The sequence below is a fragment of the Sceloporus undulatus genome, chromosome 3 (assembly GCF_019175285.1).
Source record: "Sceloporus undulatus isolate JIND9_A2432 ecotype Alabama chromosome 3, SceUnd_v1.1, whole genome shotgun sequence".
Taxonomy (NCBI): Eukaryota; Metazoa; Chordata; class Lepidosauria; order Squamata; family Phrynosomatidae; genus Sceloporus; species Sceloporus undulatus.
This window is the reverse complement of record NC_056524.1, coordinates 146,583,276-146,606,829: the sequence shown is the minus strand read 5'-3', so window position 1 is coordinate 146,606,829 and position 23,554 is coordinate 146,583,276. Positions and strand designations below refer to the sequence as shown.

Here is a 23,554-nt window from a genome sequence, read left to right as displayed (position 1 = left end):
CTTTATGCAGGTGCTGCTGTTCTCACAAATGACACAGATGTTGGATATTTTGATGGACTATTGCTATCTGAGGAATTACCAGTTCAGTCGCCTGGATGGAAGTATGTCCTATGCAGAGAGGGAAAAGAATGTAGGTAACTCTTTCTTTGGAGGCATACCAAGTATAAATGCTGCCTATTATTTTGTATTAATAGATGGTGTCTTAAGATGTATTGATCCCATAACAGAAGACTAAATGCATTGCAGGATACTTCAATACAAAACCACAGTGGGTTTTATCTTACATAACATTTACAAAAACCTTAATTGATTTTAGTTGTACAAATGTTTGTTGAGAGATATTTTGTCATGTATATTTACTGCATATCCAAAGGAGACACATTGATTCAATGATGTTTATTGTACATAAATATTGAGAGCAGGAGCATCACTAGGAGGGAGGTCTATATCGGGTGACACTTTTTGGGGGTGACCCCACTGCTCCCCAACTATCTTGCTTTTGGCAGAAACAGAATGTAATGTTCACCTGCATCCCTTTGAAACACTGGAGTTCAACAGAAGAGATGTGTGAATGGAGGAGGAGGCTCAGTAGGAGGAGAAAAGAAAGGCCTCATTTTTGTTCTAAAAAATTATATTTTAAATTTTAAAATGTTAATTTTTATTTTTAAAAAATATCTTTAAATTTTCCTTTAAAAAATCACATCGTACCAAATTTTCACTTTAAACACCTGAAACTATATACATGTAAATACATTTAGGCTGTGCATATGGTATTGTAATTTACAAGTATAATTTTAATTTTGCTACTTCTGTTATTACTATTAGTCAGTTGCCGCAAAAACAACAAAGCGTTTAGTGGCATCTTTTGTTTAAATAACACCATTTATTTTGGTACCTTCTGGATATTTAGAATTACAACCACCATTGGTCATATTGGCTAGGGCTGATGGAAGTTGCAGTCCAGAATATCTGGAAGCCTAGGTTGTGTGGTCCAGATATAGATCCTGTGATGTTTAATACAATAGCAGTAAATACAACTGGCCTTCTCTAGTAGATTACCTCCTCGGAAATGCAACCCATCTGACTTTCCTATGAGAGAAAATTACAGTCTGTATGGGTAGAGCATCCTTTTATTTTACATGATTTCTGTCTTTTACAGATGAATAACTTTAACACAGATCCAGAAGTTTTTATCTTTCTGGTGAGCACACGGGCTGGAGGTCTTGGCATTAATCTGACAGCAGCAGATACAGTAATCATTTATGATAGTGACTGGGTAGGTTTGCGTATTAACACACTTAAATTGATCCCAAAGGGCTGTATGCTAAGCTGTATGCACAGAATGAGACTTTAGTCCACTTGCAGTGGTAGTCCCTGGCACTGCCGAACAAGTCATCTGATTTAATTTCTTCAAGAATGATGGGTTGGTATATTACAAGAAAAATTACAGCCATATTCTCAGCTACTGGAAAAGGAGCCATCCAAGAAAGGGTTAAATCCAGTTGCCACCCAGGCAAAACAAGGGATCACATATTGTTTTGGAGCCCTGTGACACAGTGATTAAATGCCAGCCCTGCAACCACAACATTGTGAATTCAATTTTGGAGGGCTCCAAGGTCGATTCAGCCTTCCATCCTTTTGTAGGTCAGTAAAATACCCAGCTTGTTGGGGGCAATTGGCTCATACATTGTAAATGGCTTAGGGAGTACTAGTTCACTAATAAGCAGTATAGAAATGTACTTGCTATTGATGTTGTATTTCCTATTAGAGCCCTATCTCCACCTCAGTTCTTTTTCCTTTCCTCACCCAGGAAGAACAGAAGGACTCATTCATCTGATGAGGATCTTTCCCCACCTCCCAGGAATAGAGTCTCTGTCCTGTCTAGAGATATTGATGCAGTCTCTCATTCCATGTCTCTCAGAGACTCTGGACTCGGGGAAGGAGAATGGTCAGATTCTGAGAAATCTAGAGGACCCAGCCAGAAAGACATTGAGATCTAAATGATTCCATTCCTTTCCACTAAAGTGTAAAACATTGGGTTTACAGACTGTGAACTTGAGTCCTCCACTGCTCAAACCCTAAGCATTCCAGCTGGGGAAGTGGCTGTGTACCAAAACTGAAAGCCTCCTTGCAAGTTGCTACTTTTCCACGATTTTAAGGACATCTGCACAACTCAATGGATTAGGCTTTCTATCCTGTGAATCCTGGCCTGCCTAACCCTTAAATGTAACTGGCTACTGATCAGTTTGAATAAGCAGTTTTGTAAAGGTAGAAAGAGCAGCCCAAGGTAAAATCCTTTCAAAGCACTAAGGATTGGACAATTTTCCCTCTGTTAGGACCTCCTTTGGCAGACAAATGCTCCAACAGACTGATTGCTGCCACGATACCTCTCAGGGTCCATTTCAACTGGGTATTTTTCTTCTTGGATTGCTCCTTCTCCACTGGCGGAAATGGCACATTGGGAACTTATCATGGTGGTCCCTTCTAGCAAGGAGAAGGAGCCACCAGCCCCATGCATGGGGAATCTCTCTCTCCCTTTCTTTTCTCAGCGGGGAGTAACTGAGGACGAGCTAGAGAGCTAATAGGAAATACACTCCAAAACAACACACCTTTACCTGGAATTAACCTTTTCTTGGATGACTCCTTTTGCTAGAAAGGACTTCAAGATAATTTCCCAATATGTCATTTTCTTCCCTGCAAACTGAGTGTCTGCCATACCAAAAAAAAAAAAATCCATCTGATTAGGCATGTCATCTAAAGAATCCCGGTGCAGTACAGACTGCCCAAAGGGGCAGGTCTGTGATGCTCCTTTATTTCTCGGGTTGGGGGCAGGGCAGCATCACCAGCAGCTCTGCGGCTCCAATCCGGAGTTTTTTGGGCCACAGAGAAGCACAAAATGCCCACCCCCTTTCTCCTTGGCACGTCCCGCAGTTGCTGGGGAATGAGGCAGTGTTCAAAAGGAGCTCCGTTTCAGAGCTCCACCCACCTGGCCCAGGCTGCCATAGACGGCCTGGGGTGGCACGAAAACGTCACACACATGCTGTGCTGTTTGGACGGGTGTGTGCGTGACGTCATCATGCTGACCCCCGTGTGGATGGGAGCCGCATGATGACACCATGCCATGTACTAGGGTTGTGTACCCTAGTACATGGCAGTGTGTCATCATGGCGGCCATGATGTAGTGGCCAGGCCCCAGTTAATGAGAATAATGAAGTTCATTGTTGTTTTTCCAAAATTCTACATTCCCTGAATAATCTGTTATATTCCTGTCCCCTAACTTAGAGCTTTGGAACAAATTGTAATGAATGTATTATGATTCGTGTTTTTAGGGACTGGTGTTTTCCCCATCCTGCTCTATGGTCTTTTCTGCAGTCCTGATGGCCCAAAAGAGCATAATTCATGTATCTAAGGCTCTGTCTGTTATTTCTCCGGGCTTTTAAAAACTCACTCTGAGCTTGGACAACCCCATGCTTGGGATAATTGCTGTTACCATGTAGGCAGTGCTATCTTGAGTGGACAGTTGCCAAGTAAGAGGGTTTGATTGTTCATAGTTGGTTTACCACAGGGGTTGAATCACCTAACACAGAGAAGAGAATTATTGAACCTTCTGTATAATAATTGCCATATACAGTTGACTGTATTTTATCCTAGATTCAAGTATCCACAGCTTGAAAATATAAAAAGTGTAAAACTCAATACGTATGCAAACCCTGATTTTGCATCTTATATAAGGGACACCATTTTACTATGCCATTGTATTAATGGGACTTGCGCATCCACAGATTTTGTTATTCACGTGGGGTCCTGGAACCAAACTACAGCAGATAACAAGGACCCACTGGTACAGAAAGATCCACAACAAATGGTGATCTCTTTACAGGTTTGCTTGGGTGACCATTTCTTTGTGTTCTTTGTTGAACAAGGAGCCAAAGCTCTTTTTCTGAAACAGATAAATTGTCTGGTAAAAAAGTAAAAAAAGTGCTTGCAGTCCATGATAAAACTATTGCAGTCCATTTCACATCTTCTCTTCCCAGAACCCACAGTCTGACCTTCAAGCTCAAGACCGATGTCATAGAATTGGTCAGACAAAGCCAGTGGTTGTGTATCGCTTTGTAACTGCAAATACTATTGATCAGAAATTGTGGAGAGAGCTGCTGCCAAAAGAAAGTTAAAAAGCTGATTATCCACAAAAGTTAGTAAAACTTTATTTTTATTGTAAATCCATGTTGGCGAGTTTTTGTTTATTAGGGTTTAGCCATTAGGAGTAATTGTTGGGTTTTTTAACATGTACAATTTGCTAGTATATGATGTGACCTTGTTTTAGAGTGATGTCTGTTGCAACAAAACAACAAGAATTCTGAAAATCATAAAACTTAACGGTTGTTGTTATTGTGTTGTCATTTATTTCATGACCGCAGTGCACTTTGAGAGCCTGCATATGTCTTAGTTTGAGTATTGGATGGTAGAGTATTACAGATCACGGTTTGGCCATGGAACCCCACTGCATGACCTGTACAAGTCACACATTCTCAGCCCCAGAAAAAAAAACTGTGATAGGGTCCCTTATGGTTCCATAAGTCAAACAACTTGAAGGCACCCAACAACATATAATTTTATCAAATGCATGCAGTGATTTCCTGTTATATATATATTATAGGAATGCAATCAGTGCCCCTTTGTTAAAGGTGATATTCTTTTCACTAGATGAAAGGGGTGGGAATATGAAGAAAACAGCTGAACTGATTGATCTAAGCCTGTAGTATAGAAGTAGCTGATTTGAAAAATCCACACTGACTTTGGGACAGAACATTCTCAAATGTCTTATTTCTAGATTTTAATGTTTGCTGAGAGACTTATGATATAATAGGCATCACTGGAACCTGGTGGAATGAGTCTCGTGATTGGAAAGTACTAATAGAGGGGTATAGCCTATTTCAGAAAAATAGATCAAACACGAAGGGAGGAGAAGTAGCATTATATTTTTACACCTGTGAGGAGATCCATGACTTAAATCCTGGAAGCCAGGTTGAAACATATTGGTAAAAATTAAAGGGGAGGGAAACAGGAATGTCATTGTCAGCGGCACAGACACGGCAGCCAAACTAAGGACTTGGATGATGCCTTTCGGAACAGATGACCACAGAGAAATATAGAAGTAATGTGGGATTTCAGTTATCCTGATATTTGTTGGAAGTTAGACTCTGCCAAAAATGTAAGTTTCTCTTGCTTTGTTAATAGTTGCACTGTCCAGAAGGTGGAAGAGGCAACAAGGGGATCAGCTATTTTAAATCTGATCCTAACCAACAGTGATGAACAGATTAATGTGGAGGAAGTCTTAAGAGGGAATATAATAATGTTTGTTATACAGCAGAAAGAAGAAGCTAAGCATAGTCAGACACACATTCTAGCCTTTAGGAAAGTTGCTTTTAGTAAATTTAGGTAAATATTGAATGTGATCAGGAATAGTAAGAGAGAAAAGAGTTCAGGATGGATGGGAGTACCTCAGAAGCAAAATATTGAAGGTGCAATTTCAAACAGTTCCAATGAGAGGGAAAAAGGGAGTTGTCTCAAGAAGCCAGGATGGATGACCAAAGAACTTTCAACTGAGTTAAACAGTAGGGGAAATACAGCACAGAATAAGTAAAGAGGTAATAGAGGAATACCTGGTTAATCTAAACGAATTCAAGTCTCCAGGGCCAGGTGAATGACATCCAAGAACTGGCAGAAGTAATCTCAGAGCCATAAGCCATAATCTTTGAGAATTCCTGGAGAACAGGAGACTGGGAGAGGACAGATTTTGTCCCCAGTTTTAAAGAGAGGACCCAAACAATTACTACCCAGTTAGCCTGATATCAATACCAGAAAAGATTCTAGAGCAGCTCATTAAACAGAGTCTAAGCATTTAGAAAGGAATGCTTAATCGCAAAATGTCAACATGGGTTTCTGAGAAACATGTTATGCCAGACTAATGGAACGCTGAGGATGAGCATATCTTGATTTCAGTAAGGCCTTTGAAAAGGTCCCCCACGATATTCTTGCAAACAAGCTAGTAAAATATGAGCTAGACAGTGCAATGTTAGGTGGATCTATAATTGGTTGAGCAGCCAAGCGCAAAGTGTATTCAGTAGTGGCTCCTTTTCATCATGGACAGAAGTGACCACAGGGTTGTGTCCTGGCCCCAGTGTTATTCAACATCTTTATCAAGTGATCTTTATCAATCACTTGAATGAAGGAATAGAGGTCATGCTTATCAAATTTGCAGATGACACCAAATTAAGAGTAGCTAATACCCCAGAGGAGAGGATCAAAATTCAAAATGATTGTAATAGATTGTAAAGTTGGGCCAAAACTAATAAAATGAATTTCAACACTGAGAAATGTAAGGTATTATATTTAAGGAGAAAAAAAAAGAAATGCATAGATATAGCATGGGGGATACCTGGCTTGTCAACAGTACATGTGAAAGGGATGTAGGAGAAAAAGCCATTGCGATGCTAGGCTGCACCAATAGAGGTATACTGTTTAGATCAAGGGAAGTACTAGTACCACTCTATTCTGCTTTGGTCAGGCCTCACCTGTAATAATGGGCACCACAATTCAAAAAGGATGTTGACATGCTGTAGTGTGTGCAGAGAGGGCAACAAAAATGGTGAAAGGTCTAGAAACCATGTTGTATGAGGGGTGTCTTGGGGAGCTGGGTTTGTTTAGCTTAGAGAAGAGAAGGCTAAGAGGTGATATGGTAGCCCTGTTTAAAGATATGGGTGTTTGTTTGTGTTTTGATTTAATAAATAATTTCTTTATAAGTGTGTCATAGAATCATAGAGTTGGAAGAGACTGCAAGGGCCATCCAGTCCAACCCCCTGCCATGCAGGAAATCTAAATCAAAGCATCCCTGACAGATGGCCATCCAGCCTCTGTTTAAAAACCTCTAAGGAAGGAGATTCCACTACACTCCGAGGGAGTTTGTTCCACTGTCGAACAGCCCTTACTGTCAGGAAGTTCCTCCTAATGTTGAGGTGGAATCTCTTTTCCTGTAGCTTAGCAGCAGAAAACAAGCTAGCTTCCTCCTCAATATGACATCCCATCAAGTATTTAAACAGCTATCATATCACCTCTTAATCTTCTCTTCTCCAGGCTAAATATCCCCAGCTCCCTAAGTTGTTCCTCATAGGACATGGTTTCCAGGCCCTTCCCCATTTTGGTCGCCCTCCTTTGGACATGCTCCAGTTTCTCAAATCTTTTTTAAATTGTGGTGTGCAGAACTGGACACAGTATTCCAGGTGGGGCCTGATCAGAGCAGAATAGAGTGGGACTATTACTTCCCTTGAACAATACAGCTGAGGGGATAGTCTCCCCTATAGGAAAATGGAATTATTAGAAGGGGGTATCACATCAGTGGGTGATGGCAGATCAGATAGATGGTCTCTCTCCTGTCCCATCTAGCTCAGCAGAAGCAGTAAGCTGAGGGAGCCCCAGAAGCCTTACAATAAGTTTTCAGCTTGGAATGATAAAACATCTATATTGATACTTTAATACACTGTTTTAAAGCTTTCATTGAAAAGGGTAGCTTTGTTGAATCCTGTGTTTTTCTATAAGTCCTAAGGGAAGAACTGCATGAGGATGGCCAGAAGCTGGGTTTCTACTGACTTTGCCAACATGCTCATAATGTTGTATGTAATGTTGTATGCGTTCCCCCACTCCATTTCAAACTTTTGTGTAATCCAAATTGCCACCAGTAATGGCTTTTCAAAACTGAGAATCTGCCACACAACTTCAGTTGTTTGAGGCTAAGAGATGCAGATGAATCCTTTTCTTCACACTTTAGCCATCTCCTTAGCTGGAAGGCTTCATGCCTATGAGAAGGTATTTGCATGCCTATGAAAAGAATTTTGCTGTAGTGTGCAACAGCTTGTTAACTTTAACAACCATTGTTATGGACACCACTGGGAAGCACATCCTTGTAGCAGTGCCATGTACATTGTACCACTTGGCAAACAATACTCTGCCACTTTCAGAAGAGAGGTACAGACTGGGAATTTAGAAGATTGGGACTTTTAAATTCCTTACCATGACAGGAGAGAACTCATTGGTGGTCTCCTTGTGAAAGGTTATAAAGTTCAAATCTGTCATTTCAAATCACTCCCTTCAAATGGAGCAAAGGCTGCATGTAGAGCAGCACATCATCACTGGAGGAAAGAATAGCTATTGTCTGTCACATAATATATTCCTGTGGACAACTAGACTTCATTTCAGTATAACGTAAATGTTCAGAGTACTATGTGCTGGAAAGACAGCATCTTTGAAATATGATAGATAGATAGATAGATAGATAGATAGATAGATAGATACACTGGTGCCTCGGGATACGAAATGATCGGGTTACGAAATTTCTGGGATACGAAAAAGTTGGATTGGCAAAAACTGTTTCGGGTTACGAAATATTTTTCGGGTTACGAAATTCATTTCGGCGCGAAATTCAAATGCTGCAAAGTGCAGCTATAGGCTTTCCAGTGCTAATGGAAAGCCTTTTCGGGTTACGAAATTTTCGGGTTACGAAAGGAATGGCAGAACGAATTAATTTCGTAACCTGAGGCACCAGTGTAGATAGATGTTGAAATTCCAGTGCAGCCATCATCAGATTGAATTTGGACCTTGATTCAGTTATCTACAAAACAGAACAATTTACTCTGGACAGATTCTGAGGCCAGTAAATTTGAATGCTGAATTGAAGTTTGTGTGCCTCCTATTGACTGCCATAGAAATGATGGCAATAGTTTTCTCTCTCTCTCTTTGGTAGAACTGTATAATATATACAGGCCTAATAACCCATTGTGAGGTGATTGCACCTGCCAAATTTTATTAAAATAGATGCACATCTTTTCATACCATGAGGTTTCATACCACATACCTTTACGTTTTAATGTTTTAAAAAGGGAACTGTTGATACCTTCCAATCTTTTGATGGAACTGGAAGATATTTGGAAAGGTAGTTGGTGCTTCTGAGGAATCTCATTAAAGTGTCTGTTTTTGCAGGCACAAGAAAATTTGGATCCCTCTAAATCTAAATTACTGATTATACTAATTTAGGAAGATTTGAATTAAAAGCCCATTTTCCATTTGGACAGCTCCTCAGTCTCTCCAAATCAGTTTGCTTTGCTTCATGATTTGGTTGAATCCAAAGCTTACTCATAGGTTGGGTTTGGTTTGCATTATTTCTACATTACAGGGAAAGATGAATTGTAAATGTGAAACTCAAGTGTGGTATTTCAGGTGTCTTGTGGCTAGTGCAGCATTGAATGCCTTTGTGTGTGGGGGGGGGGGGGGGGGGGGGAATAAGATGACCTGTCTTGATCTTCTGTGTGTATTTGCATCAAGATGTTTCTAGATTGGTGTCTTTATAAATTAAAAGGATTGAACCAGTGTTATGAGGCCAGTACTTTGTACTTTAAGACAAGTGTTGACCAAGTGTAAATGTTCTCACTACCATAAATATTTTTCTTAAATATCTTCAAGATCAGTTTAAAGGTGGAAAATATGGAGAAAACCAGGCAAAGAGTTGTTTAGACCCTAAGGAATTAATGGAGTTGCTACAATCCCGCGACTATGACAGGTATGATCCAGTCGTTGTGGTGAGAAAGTATTTAATATAAGAAAAGTGTAATGATTGAATAGTGTGGGAGAATTTTGTACGGGGGGGATCTTATGACTAAAGAAACTGAAAAGAGAATAAAGCTTTTTGGACTCAGTGGGACAATCTGAGTTAATATGTTTAAGAATATGTTTTAAATTGTCTGTTATTCCTTTTGCAGAGAGATAATGGGATCAAGAGAAAAAGTAATATCTGACAAAGATTTAGAGTTACTGTTAGACAGAACTGACCTTATCAGTAAGTAAAGATGATGGGGTTTTTTTCTTTGTCTTTTCTGTTTGCTTCAATTATGTTTCTTTAGTCATTGTCAACTCTGTGTGAAGACTAGTTTAAGCCAATAATTCTGCCTGTGACAAACAGTTGCTAGAGGAAAATTCCTCCCTCCAGTTCTGATTTGTAAAGGAGGTGCAGACCAAGCCTTAATTACGGTTTTTGACTTGAAGGCACATAAACACACAAACACAAAAAGTAAGGATGAACGTTACCCAGGTTGTGGCAATTCTCAGCCAGTGAGAATTAAATTAAAATTCTTAAACTTCAACAGCATGAAATAGCATTCCAGTCATCATCATCCTCATCCTCATCCTCAATGTATTTATTTATAGCCCACCCAATCACTAGGAATCCAGGCAGGTTACAACAGTAAAAATGCTTTAAAAATACAATAACATACTAATTGATCCCTTCCCAAGCCCCTCTCCAGTAAAATATATAAGCCAAAGAGACTTTTATATATCATTAGTTCATAACACAAAACTATCATGTTTTAACTAGGATATTGAGAATATTATTCTGCTCAAAAGGAGAAACTGAGAAAATTGCTTAGGATGAGAGGTACAGGGCTGCTTATAAGTAATTGGCATGTCATAAATACACACTTAAAAACTCCACACTATATCTGTAGAACTTTCCTGCTTTTCTGTAATCAAAACATTCCTTCTTGAATCAAGAATTCAAGAGGATTTTATCACAAGGTAGCAGGAAAAAGTTGCAAGATAGCAAAACAACACATACTTGGTGTTGAGTTTCTCAAGAATCTCAGCTTGTGAATGAGTGTTTCACTCTAAAACACAGCCACTGTTTAACAACACAATTTAAATAATTTCATTCAGCCCTGGAGTGTTTGTACCATTATTTTTGACTTGTTGCTGTTTCCTCCCCCTTTTCATTGCATATCAAAGTGGAAGCCAGGCAGCTTGAGGAATGGAGCAATAGGCCATTTCTTCAAGTGTGGAAGAAAACATGAACTGGAATAGATTAGGTATATACTCTGCCCTTGACAGGGGTTAGGGGTGCAAGACCCTCGCAAATGTGAAAAAAATTGTGAATATGGGAAAAAGTCCAGGACAGAGGAGGAGTGCTCACATGCTTCCAAACCTCTCTGGTCCTGGACTTGGTTCTTTCCCTCTCCTGTTGGGAGGGGGGGAAAGCCCAGGACAGAAGGAGGATAAGGAGGATGACGCATGCACATTTCTCCTTTCACACTGCTCTCATCCTGGGCTTCCCCCCTTTCACCCCTATTGAAATGACACCCCATTTCCACTCTTCCCAATCCACCTCCTCTCAACCTCACATCCTTTCAAAACAGCCAGACTGTTTTATCTTCTTTCATCCTTAACATGTCTCTTAGGAGCATGGCAGTGTTTAATTGATGCCCCTAGTAACAGTGCCCTAAATCCAGTTGCTGACCCCAGCTGGAGTTAAATCAATGAGATTTACACAATATTATTGTTGATTTACCAGTCAGTGCCAAAGGGAAAACAAGACAAGTCATATGTCACTGTAGCCAAATCTGACTTTTCCAGGAATTGGGTGTTGCAGAGACAATGGTTTTGACTCAACAAGTGTACTTCTGATCACAACTGAAATCTGAGCCTCCAGACTCAGGGATGTGTCCAGGAGTACACCCAAGTTAGAAGCCTGAGATTTCAGGGTGAGTGTAACCATATCCAGCATAGCCTGATTCCATGATTTGCCTTTTGACTAAACATGAGCACCTTTTTTTAATCTGACAGCAGGCACTAGTTTTTCCAGTACTTCCCTTTACTTTTTTGAGGGAAAGAAACAGAAATAATAAAGAGAAAGTAATAAAACTTGAAAAATTCCTGTCAAAATATTTTTTAAATACCCTTTAAAAGTAACCTTTGAAAGGATCTAGAAACCATTGCTCTTTGCACCAGTAAAGTGCTCTCAATTTTTCTTATTACTTTTGAAAGATGACTTTCTTGCTCTAACAGGCAAAAGAAGGTCGCTTTACTGTTTAATATACAGTAATTATGCATACCTTTTTCCTCCTTGGTGTACAGCAGTGGTTCTCAAACTCTCCCTCCATGTGCATGTCTGGGGGAGGGGGGCTCCCACTTGCTTTGTTTTTTAGCAGGCCTATTTTCATTCACACATTTATGTATTTTTGTTGGTGGTGTGTGTCTTCAATTCTGATTTATTCATATTTTAACATTTTATAAGGAAATAATTAAGGAATTTATAAGGAAATATTCAGATTAGAACTTTTTTATTTCAATAAAGTCAATACTGAACTCAACACAACGTTTATACTTGATGTAAGGTATGTGCCTTAGGAAAGAACAAAAGGAAAGGATAGGGTTACTTTGTTCCTTCCGAAGATAGAACCCCCACCAGCTGTGGGATTTTGCCTTTGGAAAGAGCAAAAGGAAAGCTGAACCACCAGCAGGCAATGGATTTTCTCTTTGGAAAGAGCAAAGGAGAAGGAAGGTGGGGCAGTGAATTTAGTTCCTACCCTGTCCCACCATTTGAGAACCGTGGGCGTACAGTAATTACGTATATGCAGGGTTGTTTGTTTTTTGCACCTGCCTTTTGTCAGAGGACCAATTAGACTTTTATTTCAAGTGTTTTCTCACTGACAAGTCTGAAAGTAGCCCAACCAATTTGAAGTCTTAACATTTAAAATTATTCAGTCATGATTGAAACAATAGCTCCATGGAGGTGAAGCAAGAAGAGGAGCATACTAGCCTTCCCCCTCTGTTGTTTAGATGAAGAATGATGCGTCAGAGGAAAAGGATTGGTCCTTATGTGCACGGACGCTCTCCATGCTAGTTCATGTGGGTAGCCTCTGAAGCTTTCCTGTTGTAACTACTTTCCATGATGGCTTTCAGGGGTTGTTTTTTTCCCCAGCAGAGAAGGGGCTGAGCATCCTAACATTGGGTAGCTCTGCCTACAAGGCTCCTGTTAGGCAGGGAGAAGAAAACAAAGACCAGGGGCCTGACCCCACCTCTATGGGCGGAGCGACACCTAGTAACCTCAGTCTCCTTCCTGTCTAGCTGCTGGTAGGATGTGCCATTGGTTGCTTTCAACCAAAACCTTCTTTCCACGCTTTGAACTCAGATTTAGCTCCCCAGACTTGCCTGGCTCCCTTCCTTTCCTCTCTCTTTATTTCCTTCCTTTAAAAAAACCCTCCTTCTTTTCTCTTCTACTCTTTCCCTTCCTTTTCATTCCTCCCTCCCACGGCGGGCGAGGAAGAGGCCAAGTCAGTGGGTGAGCACTCTTCCACTCGGCCCGGGCCAGCCCAGGCTTTGCCGGATGCATGCCTTGAGCTTTAACCGCGCCAACCAGCCAGGGAGTGGAAGCACGGCCGCAGCAGTCTGAGGGGGCTATCCTGCAGCCCGCTGCTGGGGCCAGGGCTTCCCAGCTGACCCAGTCAGGGTTGGAGAAGGGAGAGCTTACACCGCTGGCACTGGAGACCGTCGAAGGGGAGGACGTGAGTAATCCCACCCCACCGAAGATAGTGCGCTGATTCCGATCCTTCTTGGCCCAGGAAGCCCCGGGTCTTGCCAGGGTTTCCCGGGGGGAGGGTGATCTCGGCGGCCTGCGACCACTGGGGCCCAGCGGTGTGTCGGTTTGGGGGGGCGCTCCCTTTGCCTCCCTGTTTCCCCCCCTTTTCTGGGCTGGTTTGGCCTCTCTCACCAGACCCCACGTCAGGGGGCTTGCCGCCTGGTCTCTCCAGCAACTGGGAAGGTGCTTACCCCTTCCAGTGGGGGGCCACTTGGGCGCCAAAGGCCTCGGCGGTATGACCGGGCTGGGGCCGGTCCCAAGGCCTTGCCGGGCCGGATCCGGCCCACGGGCCATAGGTTGCCTACCCCGTCCCAGACAGTCTCAAGGGGTCGCACCATTTGGGTGACGGACCAGGGGCAGTGGAGAACAGTCCCACAGTATCAACTGGCTAGAACTTTGAGCGATTCGCCTGGCTCTCCAGTCCTTCAAACAGCTGGTTCTCCACAACTGCCTTCATACGGACAGAAAATATTACCGCCAAGGCCCACATCAACCGTCAGGGCGGGACAAGATCGCAGTCCCTAATGGCCAAGACCCAGACTCTTCTGACCTGGTCAGAAGCCACTCTGCTGTCCTTAGAGGCCGAACATCTACAAGGACAGCTAAACTCCAAGGCCGATGGCTAAGCTGGACCGACATAGATCAGGAGAATCCAACCTTCATTCCCAAGGTGAATTCGATCTTCCACTCGTCTCCAAGATTCATCTTGCCCTCCTTCTGTCGTGACCAACTAAGATTTAGAAAAGATCTGGCACACTCTTGACGTGCATCAGAGCCATCAAAATTTACCTGAAGAGGACAGCGACTTTCAGCAAGTCAGAAGCTCTCTCGTCTCCTTCCAACCAAGATCCAAGGGCAAAAGGTTTCGCTCTCCACACTCTCAAGATGGATCAGGAGAATGCATCATCGCCTGCTACAGAGCCCTGGACCTAGCCCCCCTGAAGGCATCACTGCCCATTCCACCAGAAGCGCAGCTATTTCAGCAGCTTTGTCTACTAATGCACCTCTGGCCGAGATCTGCAGAGCAGCCATGTGGAAGTCCCTTTCCACGTTTGTCAAGAACGATAAGCTTGACATCTTTCAGTCAGCTGAGGCGGCTTTTGGCCGTAGGGTTCTACAACAGATTGTCCCTGACTTGTCCTCTGCGCCAGCAGGCCCTCCCTAAATTGGGGGGTTGCTTTTGTAAATCCTATTGTTAGGATACTCGGCCCCTTCTCTGCTGGGCAATGGAACCTGAGATACTGTACGTCCCTTTCCAGCAGAGAAGGTCCGAGCATCCTCCCTATCGTATCTGCCTGCTGATGTCGGTGGACAATATTAGGGTACTTTGCTTCAGTTTAAAATACTTTATTAATAAGTCAAAAACCTATGGTCTCATGGATTGGTCAAGACAAGACATCAAAAATGATAGTGAGACCTAAATGGTTCTTGGCTGATCATTGACTAGGGGTTGCTCCACCCATAGAGGCGGAGTCAGGCCCGTGGTCTTTGTTTTTCTCTCCCTGCCTGACAGGAGCCTTGTAGCCAGAGCTACCCAATGTTAGGATGCTCCGACCTTCTCTGCTGGAAAGGGACATATCTCAGGTAAGTACTAACATTCCGTTCTTTGCCATGCTACCTGTTTTTAAGAAGAAGATAGTTGGTTAATGGAAACTGTAGATTTTTACTTTGGCTTTGAATTGCTTGTCCTTTCTTTGTTTCTTCTAGACCAAATGAAAAGCTCTGAGAGACTTAAAGAAAAAATGGGAACGTTCATCGTATTAGACAATACTGAAGATGGCAGTACGGAAGATGTGCTTTAAGATACAGCCAGTTTTCACTCTTGTGCCTCTCTAAATCTTTATGTCAACCCTGTCTTAGGAGTTACTTTTCCACAGACTTGAGAATATAAGATTACTAAATTTCCACATGGAAAAAAAGAGGGCCTTTGGATCCACATATTGATAAATGATACTTTTTAGATCAATGTTTAAACTTCAATAGCTCATAGCTTGTACAGTTCTCTGTAGAGAGTCTAACAAATAACTTGAAAACAATTCTTCATCTTCATTACAGTTTTATATAGACAAATAGGAATGCCCAGCATACTTATTGACAAATCTAAATTGTGTTACTTGAGTCTTTGTCGACCTTATTAAATAAATTCTGTTTTTATTAGATTTGAAATATGTGTGCTTTTTCTCAACAGGAATACCTGATGTGCTGCCTATAAGCACAGTTACAACCCCACAGATTAAGCTGTCTCCTTGGACTACTACAGAAAATTGTAGATCCCAACTAGAAAGTGTGAATACCTCCATGCCATGAAACCTTTTCCAAAAATAATTTTTGGTTTCATCAGCAATAGCAGAGGAAGGAGACTGATAGTTTCTCATACACATGTGTTGAAAAGGACAAGGAGATTAATTAAGGTAGACACAAGTATCAGGGTCCTTTTGCTATTTACTATATATATTCATGTATAAGTTACAAATTTTAGTCAAAAAAGACCCATCTGACTTATTCATGGGTCAGTGTAACCTTAACTCTTATCAAAATAGGAACTCTCCCCTTCTATGAGTAGAATGGTGAAAGGTGAAAGCTTGGTCCATCATGGGAGAACCTAAAGTATGTACCTACTCTCTGCTGTGGCATTGCCTCTGGCCTTTTTGAGTACCTGGGTGGGCAAATAGTAGTGTTCTTTCGCATTGTTTCCCTTTGCTTTGTCCTTCACAGCCTTTGTTACATGCCCGTAAGTTTTACTCTCAACTTATCCATAAGTTATATCAAAATCCATAATGTTAGCCACAAAACCTGCCCTTGACTTTTACTTGAGGTCAACTTATACACAGGTATATATGGGATTTTAATTTTGGAAACTGACACTTGGCAGGTCTGGAGAAAGATAGCTATGTACTTAACATCTATGAGAAATAATGAAAGAAGCACTAAACATTATTTACTAGTTATTCACAAAACACATGTTGAAGGATAGAGAAAAAAGGTGTGTTCACAGGCCCAAAAAGGGTTGTGCTCCAGAGAAAAGATATACCTTTTCTGAAAACATGGAAGCCATTACATCCCAAGTAGAAACAGAAATTGGATGGATTTTTTTTTAAATGCAGTATTTACTTCACTGATACAAAGTCACTTTGTTCACTTACAGACATAAAATGTGTCATGTATAACATGGTGTGCTTATAAAAATAGCATATTTGAATATATTACATTTAAAATTAATTTATTTCTATACTAGGAAAGTTACTTGTTTAAAAAATAAATAATTCCCATTATGAACAATGGTGTTTAGCACAATAGCTTTTGCATTACTCATATTGCTAGTTACTTTTTTGGTACTTTTCATTGATTTTTCCCTGCTTTTTAAGAAGCCATTAGGGCTAGTAATGAAATACTATAAGACGTTATAAATCCCTGTCAAAAGGTCAAAATTAATGGTCATTTAAAGATACTGTTACTTAAACTGCAGGGATCCCAATAAGGCACCCACAAATTGTACTTGATGGAGAAATTGATTTAGCTGAATGGGAAGCAATGAGAAAACTCCAGTAATGGAAAGCCAGTGTCTCAGCCTTTGTATAACGATTCCAAACCCAGCAAACTCCAGAGGCAGTTTCAAGATACAAAAAAGGGGAATCCTCATTCATAAGCACATTCTCACTCAAACACACACAAGAATAACAATGCAAAGATAGTACTGTATATACTCATGTATAAGTCTAGAAATTTTAATCAAAAAGTTGTCCCCAAAAAACCTGAGTCGACTTATCCATGGGTTAATATATTTTCTATAGTTGAACTCTGATTTAAAAGGAACCAAAGTGTGCTGTCTAAATGACGCATGTGTCCTAAGATGCCAGAAGACACGCCAAAGCCACACTCCAATCCTAAGCTTCTGGCCTCTTAATATGTGTGTGATTTAAAAAGCATACTTCCAAAGTGACCCAAAGCAGCTTTATTTTGGCATTTCTGTTTGGGCCCTGAGTGGGTGTACTTAAGTGTCCCTAACTTCGCATGGTTGTGTTGGGGTTCGTGTTGCCTCCTGTGTTCTATTCTAATGCTGTCGAATTTTTACCTGCCCTTTGTTTACACCTGCCATTTATTATGGACCATCAAAGTTTACCTATAGTCTGTGCAACATATGGTTTAGCTGGCAAGCCTGTTTTTCTACCAATGGGCATGTTTCACCTGCATTGGTGACTGTTCCACTATGTCTCAGTATTTCTACACGACTGTAGAGTTGTCATGTCAGTGGGACTATTCGTCCCCATGTTTGCATGCCCTTGGGATTGGTTTCTCACCTCGTGATTCTATTTGGGGTCAATATGCCTTTCTTGTGTGGCATGGCACTCCCACCTCCACTGACCTAAGCTTGCTAGTCTAACCCATTTGTGTGATTCGCAGAGACCACGAAGAAGGGCCGGTTGCTTACCTGTAACAGTATTTCTTCTAGTGGTCATCTGCGAATTCACACAAATCCCGCCCATCCTCCCCACACAGTTGTGCCCTGCCTCTCCTTCAGTCCTGGACTGCTGCTACTCGGAGTCCATGGAATTGAGGGTTTAGGCGGGGAACCGACTAATAAAGGCAGTTGGAGAGTGGGTGGGGCTACCGCCAAAACGCCTTTAATATCTCCAAGAAGGTTCCGAAGCTAACTGTGCAACCCATTTGTGTGAATTTGCAGATGACCACTAGAAGAAATACCGTTACAGGTAAGAAACCTGCCCATATTCTATCATAAAAAATCTTTTTAATTTCAGCTACAAGGGAAAATAGGGGGTAAGGGGAATGAAGGAAAGAGGGAGGTGACATATTTAAACCAAGAGGGGTTGAAAGGCAAAGGATGTTTATTTACAAGGGGAGGGTCAGAGAGAATAAAGAACAGTATTTATACTTTTTGGGGGGTTTATCGGGCTATGTGGCCATGTTCTAGAAGGATTTCTTCCTGACGTTTCACCAGAAACTATGGATGCTGGCCATGAAAGCTTTAGACTTCACATTGGAAATCTCTATGGGGAGAAACTATTCCAAGACATCCAGAGACTGGAAAAACTCCAGACCAGGAAAGCACATCTACTCTGCTCGCTAACTTTCCTGCTACGCTGCAGAGACACAGATACCATACCACAATTTCTCACAGCAAAAAGGAAATAGGAAGAAGAAGACTCAACAAATGCAAATGAAAAATCTCCCAGGGCCAGGGGTTTCCCAGCAGACAATGAGCACAAATCAAGCAGACATTAATCCTCTTTTGCATACCCTCCCACCCTGAGGCCTGCCATTAGCAACAGAACAATACACATGCAAATCACTCCTTCCCAGGTCACACAGTATATATATATACCCGACTACTTTCCAGGCAAGCATTTTCTGAAGATGCTAGCCACAGATGCTGGCAAAACGTCAAAAAGAAACTCTTCTAGAACATGGCCACATAGCCCGAAAAACCCACAAAAAACGATGGATGCCAGCCATGCAAGCTTTTGAACAGTATTTAGATGAGGCAGAGAACATGAGATGGGGAGGATAAAGAGATAATCATTGTTCTAGTAGGGAAAACTGGCATGATCAGTTGCCTCCTGACATATGCAGACAATTTGCCTACGCTATTTTCCCCACATCCCTAATGGTGCATAATGCCAATGTCAATTCCTCCTCCTTCCATTAAACTTCATTATTTAGATCACAGCTAAAGCAGATCATCACCTTCCAAGTGTTCTGTTGCTCAATTTTGTCAGCATATGATTTCTGTTCAAGAAGTCCCAGGTACAGTCTCAAGCATTCCCAGTTCATAAAAATATAATCAGGAAATGATTGAAAAGATTCACAGCTAGAGAAGGGCTCCCAGTCAGAATAGTGAATGTGGGTCTAGAATCTAGATGGACAAACAGAATGACCTGATGTGAGTTTGTTTCCTAAATCCCTCCAAAGGAAGGAGGGGCTGCATGGGGACTATTTAGAAAGAAAACCTTGAATGAAGCTGCTGCCCCACTGCATCTCTGACAGCAGCTGTTCTCACTTTCATTCTGATAGTTGAGTGGTAGCTGAGTAGGAAGGGGTGACATATGTTGAATTAAGTATGTATATCTTTTTAAAATAGGCAGCATTGACCTGCAGCCTATTCATAGTTTTTTTAAAGTAACCATACAGGGTCTTAAGTCTATACATTTCACACACATTTTCCAACTGGGGTAAAATAGCAGCTTGGGAAGTGGAAAACAGGATGTAAGTATCCATTTTCAACCTCATCTGCATTAACAAACTGTTAGTCAAATTTTAAATAAATGGGAGATTCTCTTATTAATTGGTTGTCCTGTCTATTTGGCCCCATCTGCTTATTCTACTGCAGTTTGGAAGGGAGAATACTGATTTTGTTGTTTTTTTAAAAGAAATCATGCATACCATCCAAACCCATGTGGCACAATATCAAACAAGATAGCAAAACTCAAACAAAACCCAACCCTTTTGCATGTATGTGTTCCATATTTCTGTCTTTAGAAATTGAGCCTTTTTTGCTGGATAATGTGAACATTGCTATCTATTCCTACATCTATATGAGAGTAAATACCAGACAAGGCAAGAATTCAAACACAAATAGGAGAAATAGTGATTTGAATCAATCCCTTTTATTAGAACAAGAAAAAGGCATATGATTTTGGCTGACAAAATTTATTTTCAGAAAGATAGAAAGCCCAACACTCCCCCAGATCTTGACTATTAAAATTGCTGATATCTGAGAAGTAGTGATATTTAGTGGTAGCCAACAGAAATGTCAGTTGCAAAAGGCTTGCTGAGCCTTTGTGAGTGCAAGGACAATTTGGAGGCAGTAGGCTGGCTCCAGGTAAACATCCATGCTGTCACATGAATTCATTTTGGAAAGACAGTGACCACTTCATATCCTTCGGGTGGAGTGACCCTTTCCCGTGCATGCTTCTCACAGTAGATGCAATCCTCCACAAAGAAGTGTCCTTTCTGTTTAAGGTTCATTCCACAGTCGCTGCACACATAGCACTCAGGATGGAGATGCTTTTCCCGAAGCCTTACAAATATACCCCTGGGAAGAAAACAGGAAACATACACTCACATTCACAAATCCCTTCCTACATTTTTTTTAAAAAAAGTAGAAAAACTAGCAAAAATTTTAACCATTCCTGGTCACTGTCTCATGTCAAAGAGGTATTCCAACATAGCTATAACCTGTGCTACTTCTACCTCTGTACTTTATTATTTTAATCCTTTATATCACACCTTTTCCCCAGAACTGGAACTCAAGGCAGCTTACAGATATTAAAACAGATATACTGTATATACTCAACTATAAGTCGATCTCATGTATAAGTCATGGGCAGGTTTTTAGGCCAAAATGATGGCTTTTAGTATGACCCATGGATAAGTCGAGAGTAAGATTTAGGATTATATAACAACCTGAAGAGAATAAGATTTAGGGTTATATAACAACCTGAAGGATTAAGCAAAGAAAAGCAATGCCAAATAATTTACAGAATTACAGGATGTATAACTTTGTGTTCACACTGAAGGATAGTTGGATGAAAGAGCAGAGTGGGGCCCACTGCTTCCAGGACAGATTACACTCTTGCATTTCACCAGGGGATGGTTTCTATTTTTATGAGAATTAAAGTACAGTAAAGACCCCATGGATAAGTCGATTGATTTTTTGGGTCAATTTTTTGACTAAAATGTCTAGAACTATACATGAGTATATACAGTAGTTAAAATCTAATTAAAATATCTGTAACAATCTAAAAACATTTGTTGTTGTGTGCCTTCAAGTAATTTCTGGCTATTTATTTATTTAAAGTCTGCCCTTCAGCCCTAAAGGCTCTCAGAGCACCTTATGGCAAACTCTACCATGGGGTTTTCTTGACAAGATTTGTTCAGAGGGGTTTTCAGTGGCGATTCAAACCCTGGTTCTCCCAGGTCTTGGTCCAGTGCTCAAACCACTACACCACACTGGATCCATTTAAAAATAATAAAACATTAGGGCGCACACTACAAAAATCATTGACATGTAGTTCTGAAAAGGCAGCGGAATGTAAAGTTTTTACCTGCTGGCAGAAGGATAGTGAGGAGGTACCCAGTCTTGTGCTGGCTGTGTGCTGTAATAAATGAATTTGAGGTACCCAGTCTAGTTTTCTTAAGTAGGGAGTTCCATATCCTGAGGCTGTTCAGTAGAACTCTCTCCCACATGCACAACAAATGTTTTTAGACTGTTGCAGACATTTTAATTAGATTTTAACTATATCTGTTTTAATGTCTGTAAGCTGCCAGGAGTGTAAGGCCCAAGAAATTCAGAATGAATTTCAGGCTTACTAGAGAAGTTAAAAAAAATATTTAAAAAAAAAAACAGGGTGGGGTTGGGGGTTGGCAGTGTTCAAAGAATAAGGATTAACAAGGACATGGTAAAGCCACTGGATTCAGAAGATGGTGAAATGCTAATTCTGAAACTCCTGTTTAATAATGTCCTTGCCCCAGTATTCCAAAAAGAAAGCAGTTCTAACTGGTGAGAATAGAATAAATCATGTAGTAAAGAATATGTAAAGAGATAATGAAGGAATACCCAGCTAATCTGAATGAATTCAAGTTTTCAAGGCTGAATGAACTACATACAAGAGTATTAACAAAATTGGCAGATGTAATCTCAGCGTTTGAGAATGGAGGGCAGGAGAAGTTTCAGCAGATTGCTGGTGGACAAATCTTTTCCACATCTTCAGAAAGGGCAAAAAAGGGGTCCTGAGCAATTACTGACCAATCAGCTTTACATCTAGAAAAGTTCATAGAAGCATAGAATCGTAGAGTTGGAAGAGACCACAAGGGCCATCCAGTCCAACCCTCTGCCATGCAGGAAATCTCAGTCAAAGAATACCCAACAGATGGCCTTCAGCCTCTGCTTAAAGACCTTCAAAGGAGGACACTGCAGCACACTCCAAGGGAGTGTATTCCACTGTCAAACAGCCCTTACTGTCAGAAAGTGCCTCCTAATGTTGAGGTGGAAGGCTCTTTGCCTGTAGCTTGCATCCATTGTTCCGGGTCCTGTTCTCTGGAGCAGCAGAAAACAAGTTCTAGATAGTGGCATCACAGGGTGTGTGTGTGTGTTTAACCTCTCTAGCAAGCCTGAGTTCATTGTGCGCTTTAGCTTTTCTGACTTTACCCCTACAAATGCCTGCTATTTCTTTGAATTCCTTTTTTGTGATTTCTCCCTTTTTCCATTTCTTATACATGTTCCGTTTCAAACTTAACTCGGTTGAAAGTTCCTTAGTCATCCATCCTGGTTTCTTGAGACAGCTCCGATTTTTCTTTCTCACTGGAACTGTCTGAAATTGTGCCTTCAGTCTCTCCCTTTTGAGAAACTCCCATCCGTCCTGAACTCCCTTCCCTTTTAGTATTTCTGACCATGGGATCACTCTCAATACTTCTCTAAGTTTACTGAAATCCGCTCTCCTAAAGTCTAGAATGCGTGTTTGACTATGCCTGGCTTCTCCTTTCCATTGTATAACAAACATGGTTTACATAGGTCCTTCATGACCTACTGTGTTGTTTGTGTGCCTTCTGAATTCAACAGATACAGTTTTGGTTCAATCATTTTATTGTGGCTAATAAACAGAGTTTTATTTGAACCTTCCTTTGGTGTCATGACACTCCCTCCACCACTGACCTAAGCTTGTCAGTCTAACCCATTTGTATGATTCGCAGAGACCATGAAGGAGGAGGACAGGTTGCTCATCTGTAACGGTATTTCTTCGAGTGGTCATCTGCAAATACATACAAATCCCAACCGTCCTCCCCTCAATGTCCAGCTCTACCATTGGCTCATTCTCATGTCGCTTACATGGCATAAATTTTTGAACTGGGGAAAGAGCGGGAATGCAGGGGACTTATAAGGAATGGGCAGAGCTACTGCCAAAAAGTTACAAAGTTAACTTTGCTCAGTGATTCCAGAAGTTTGCGAACAGCACTGCGCAGGCACAGTACAACCCATTTGTATGTATTTGCAGATGGCCACTCGAAAAAATACTGTTACAAGTGAGCAACCTGTCCTTCTTTCTAATGCTATTAACTGGATGATTTCTAAGTAATACA

General features: G+C 41.1%; 2 protein-coding genes across 3 annotated transcripts in view; one reads left to right on the top strand and one right to left on the bottom strand.

Annotated features, from left to right (window-relative positions):
* LOC121926599 (lymphoid-specific helicase-like) overlaps positions 1–15,618 on the top strand; it is a 31,053-nt gene extending 15,435 nt beyond the window's left edge. Inside the window, 8 exon segments of the mRNA XM_042459695.1 lie at positions 11–130; positions 1,160–1,276; positions 4,035–4,137; positions 4,140–4,169; positions 4,172–4,192; positions 9,514–9,610; positions 9,810–9,886; positions 15,167–15,618. Of these exon segments, the coding sequence (XP_042315629.1) occupies positions 11–130; positions 1,160–1,276; positions 4,035–4,137; positions 4,140–4,169; positions 4,172–4,192; positions 9,514–9,610; positions 9,810–9,886; positions 15,167–15,261 (660 nt within the window). The 3' untranslated portion in view covers positions 15,262–15,618.
* A 4,445-nt stretch (positions 15,619–20,063) lies between these two features.
* Positions 20,064–23,554, bottom strand: part of PDLIM1 (PDZ and LIM domain 1) — a 75,217-nt gene continuing 71,726 nt past the window's right edge. For both annotated transcript variants that reach the window (XM_042458621.1, XM_042458622.1), the window contains one exon: positions 20,064–20,510. In XM_042458621.1, the coding sequence (XP_042314555.1) occupies positions 20,324–20,510 (187 nt within the window). In that variant the 3' untranslated portion in view covers positions 20,064–20,323. The remainder of the gene's footprint in view (positions 20,511–23,554) is intronic.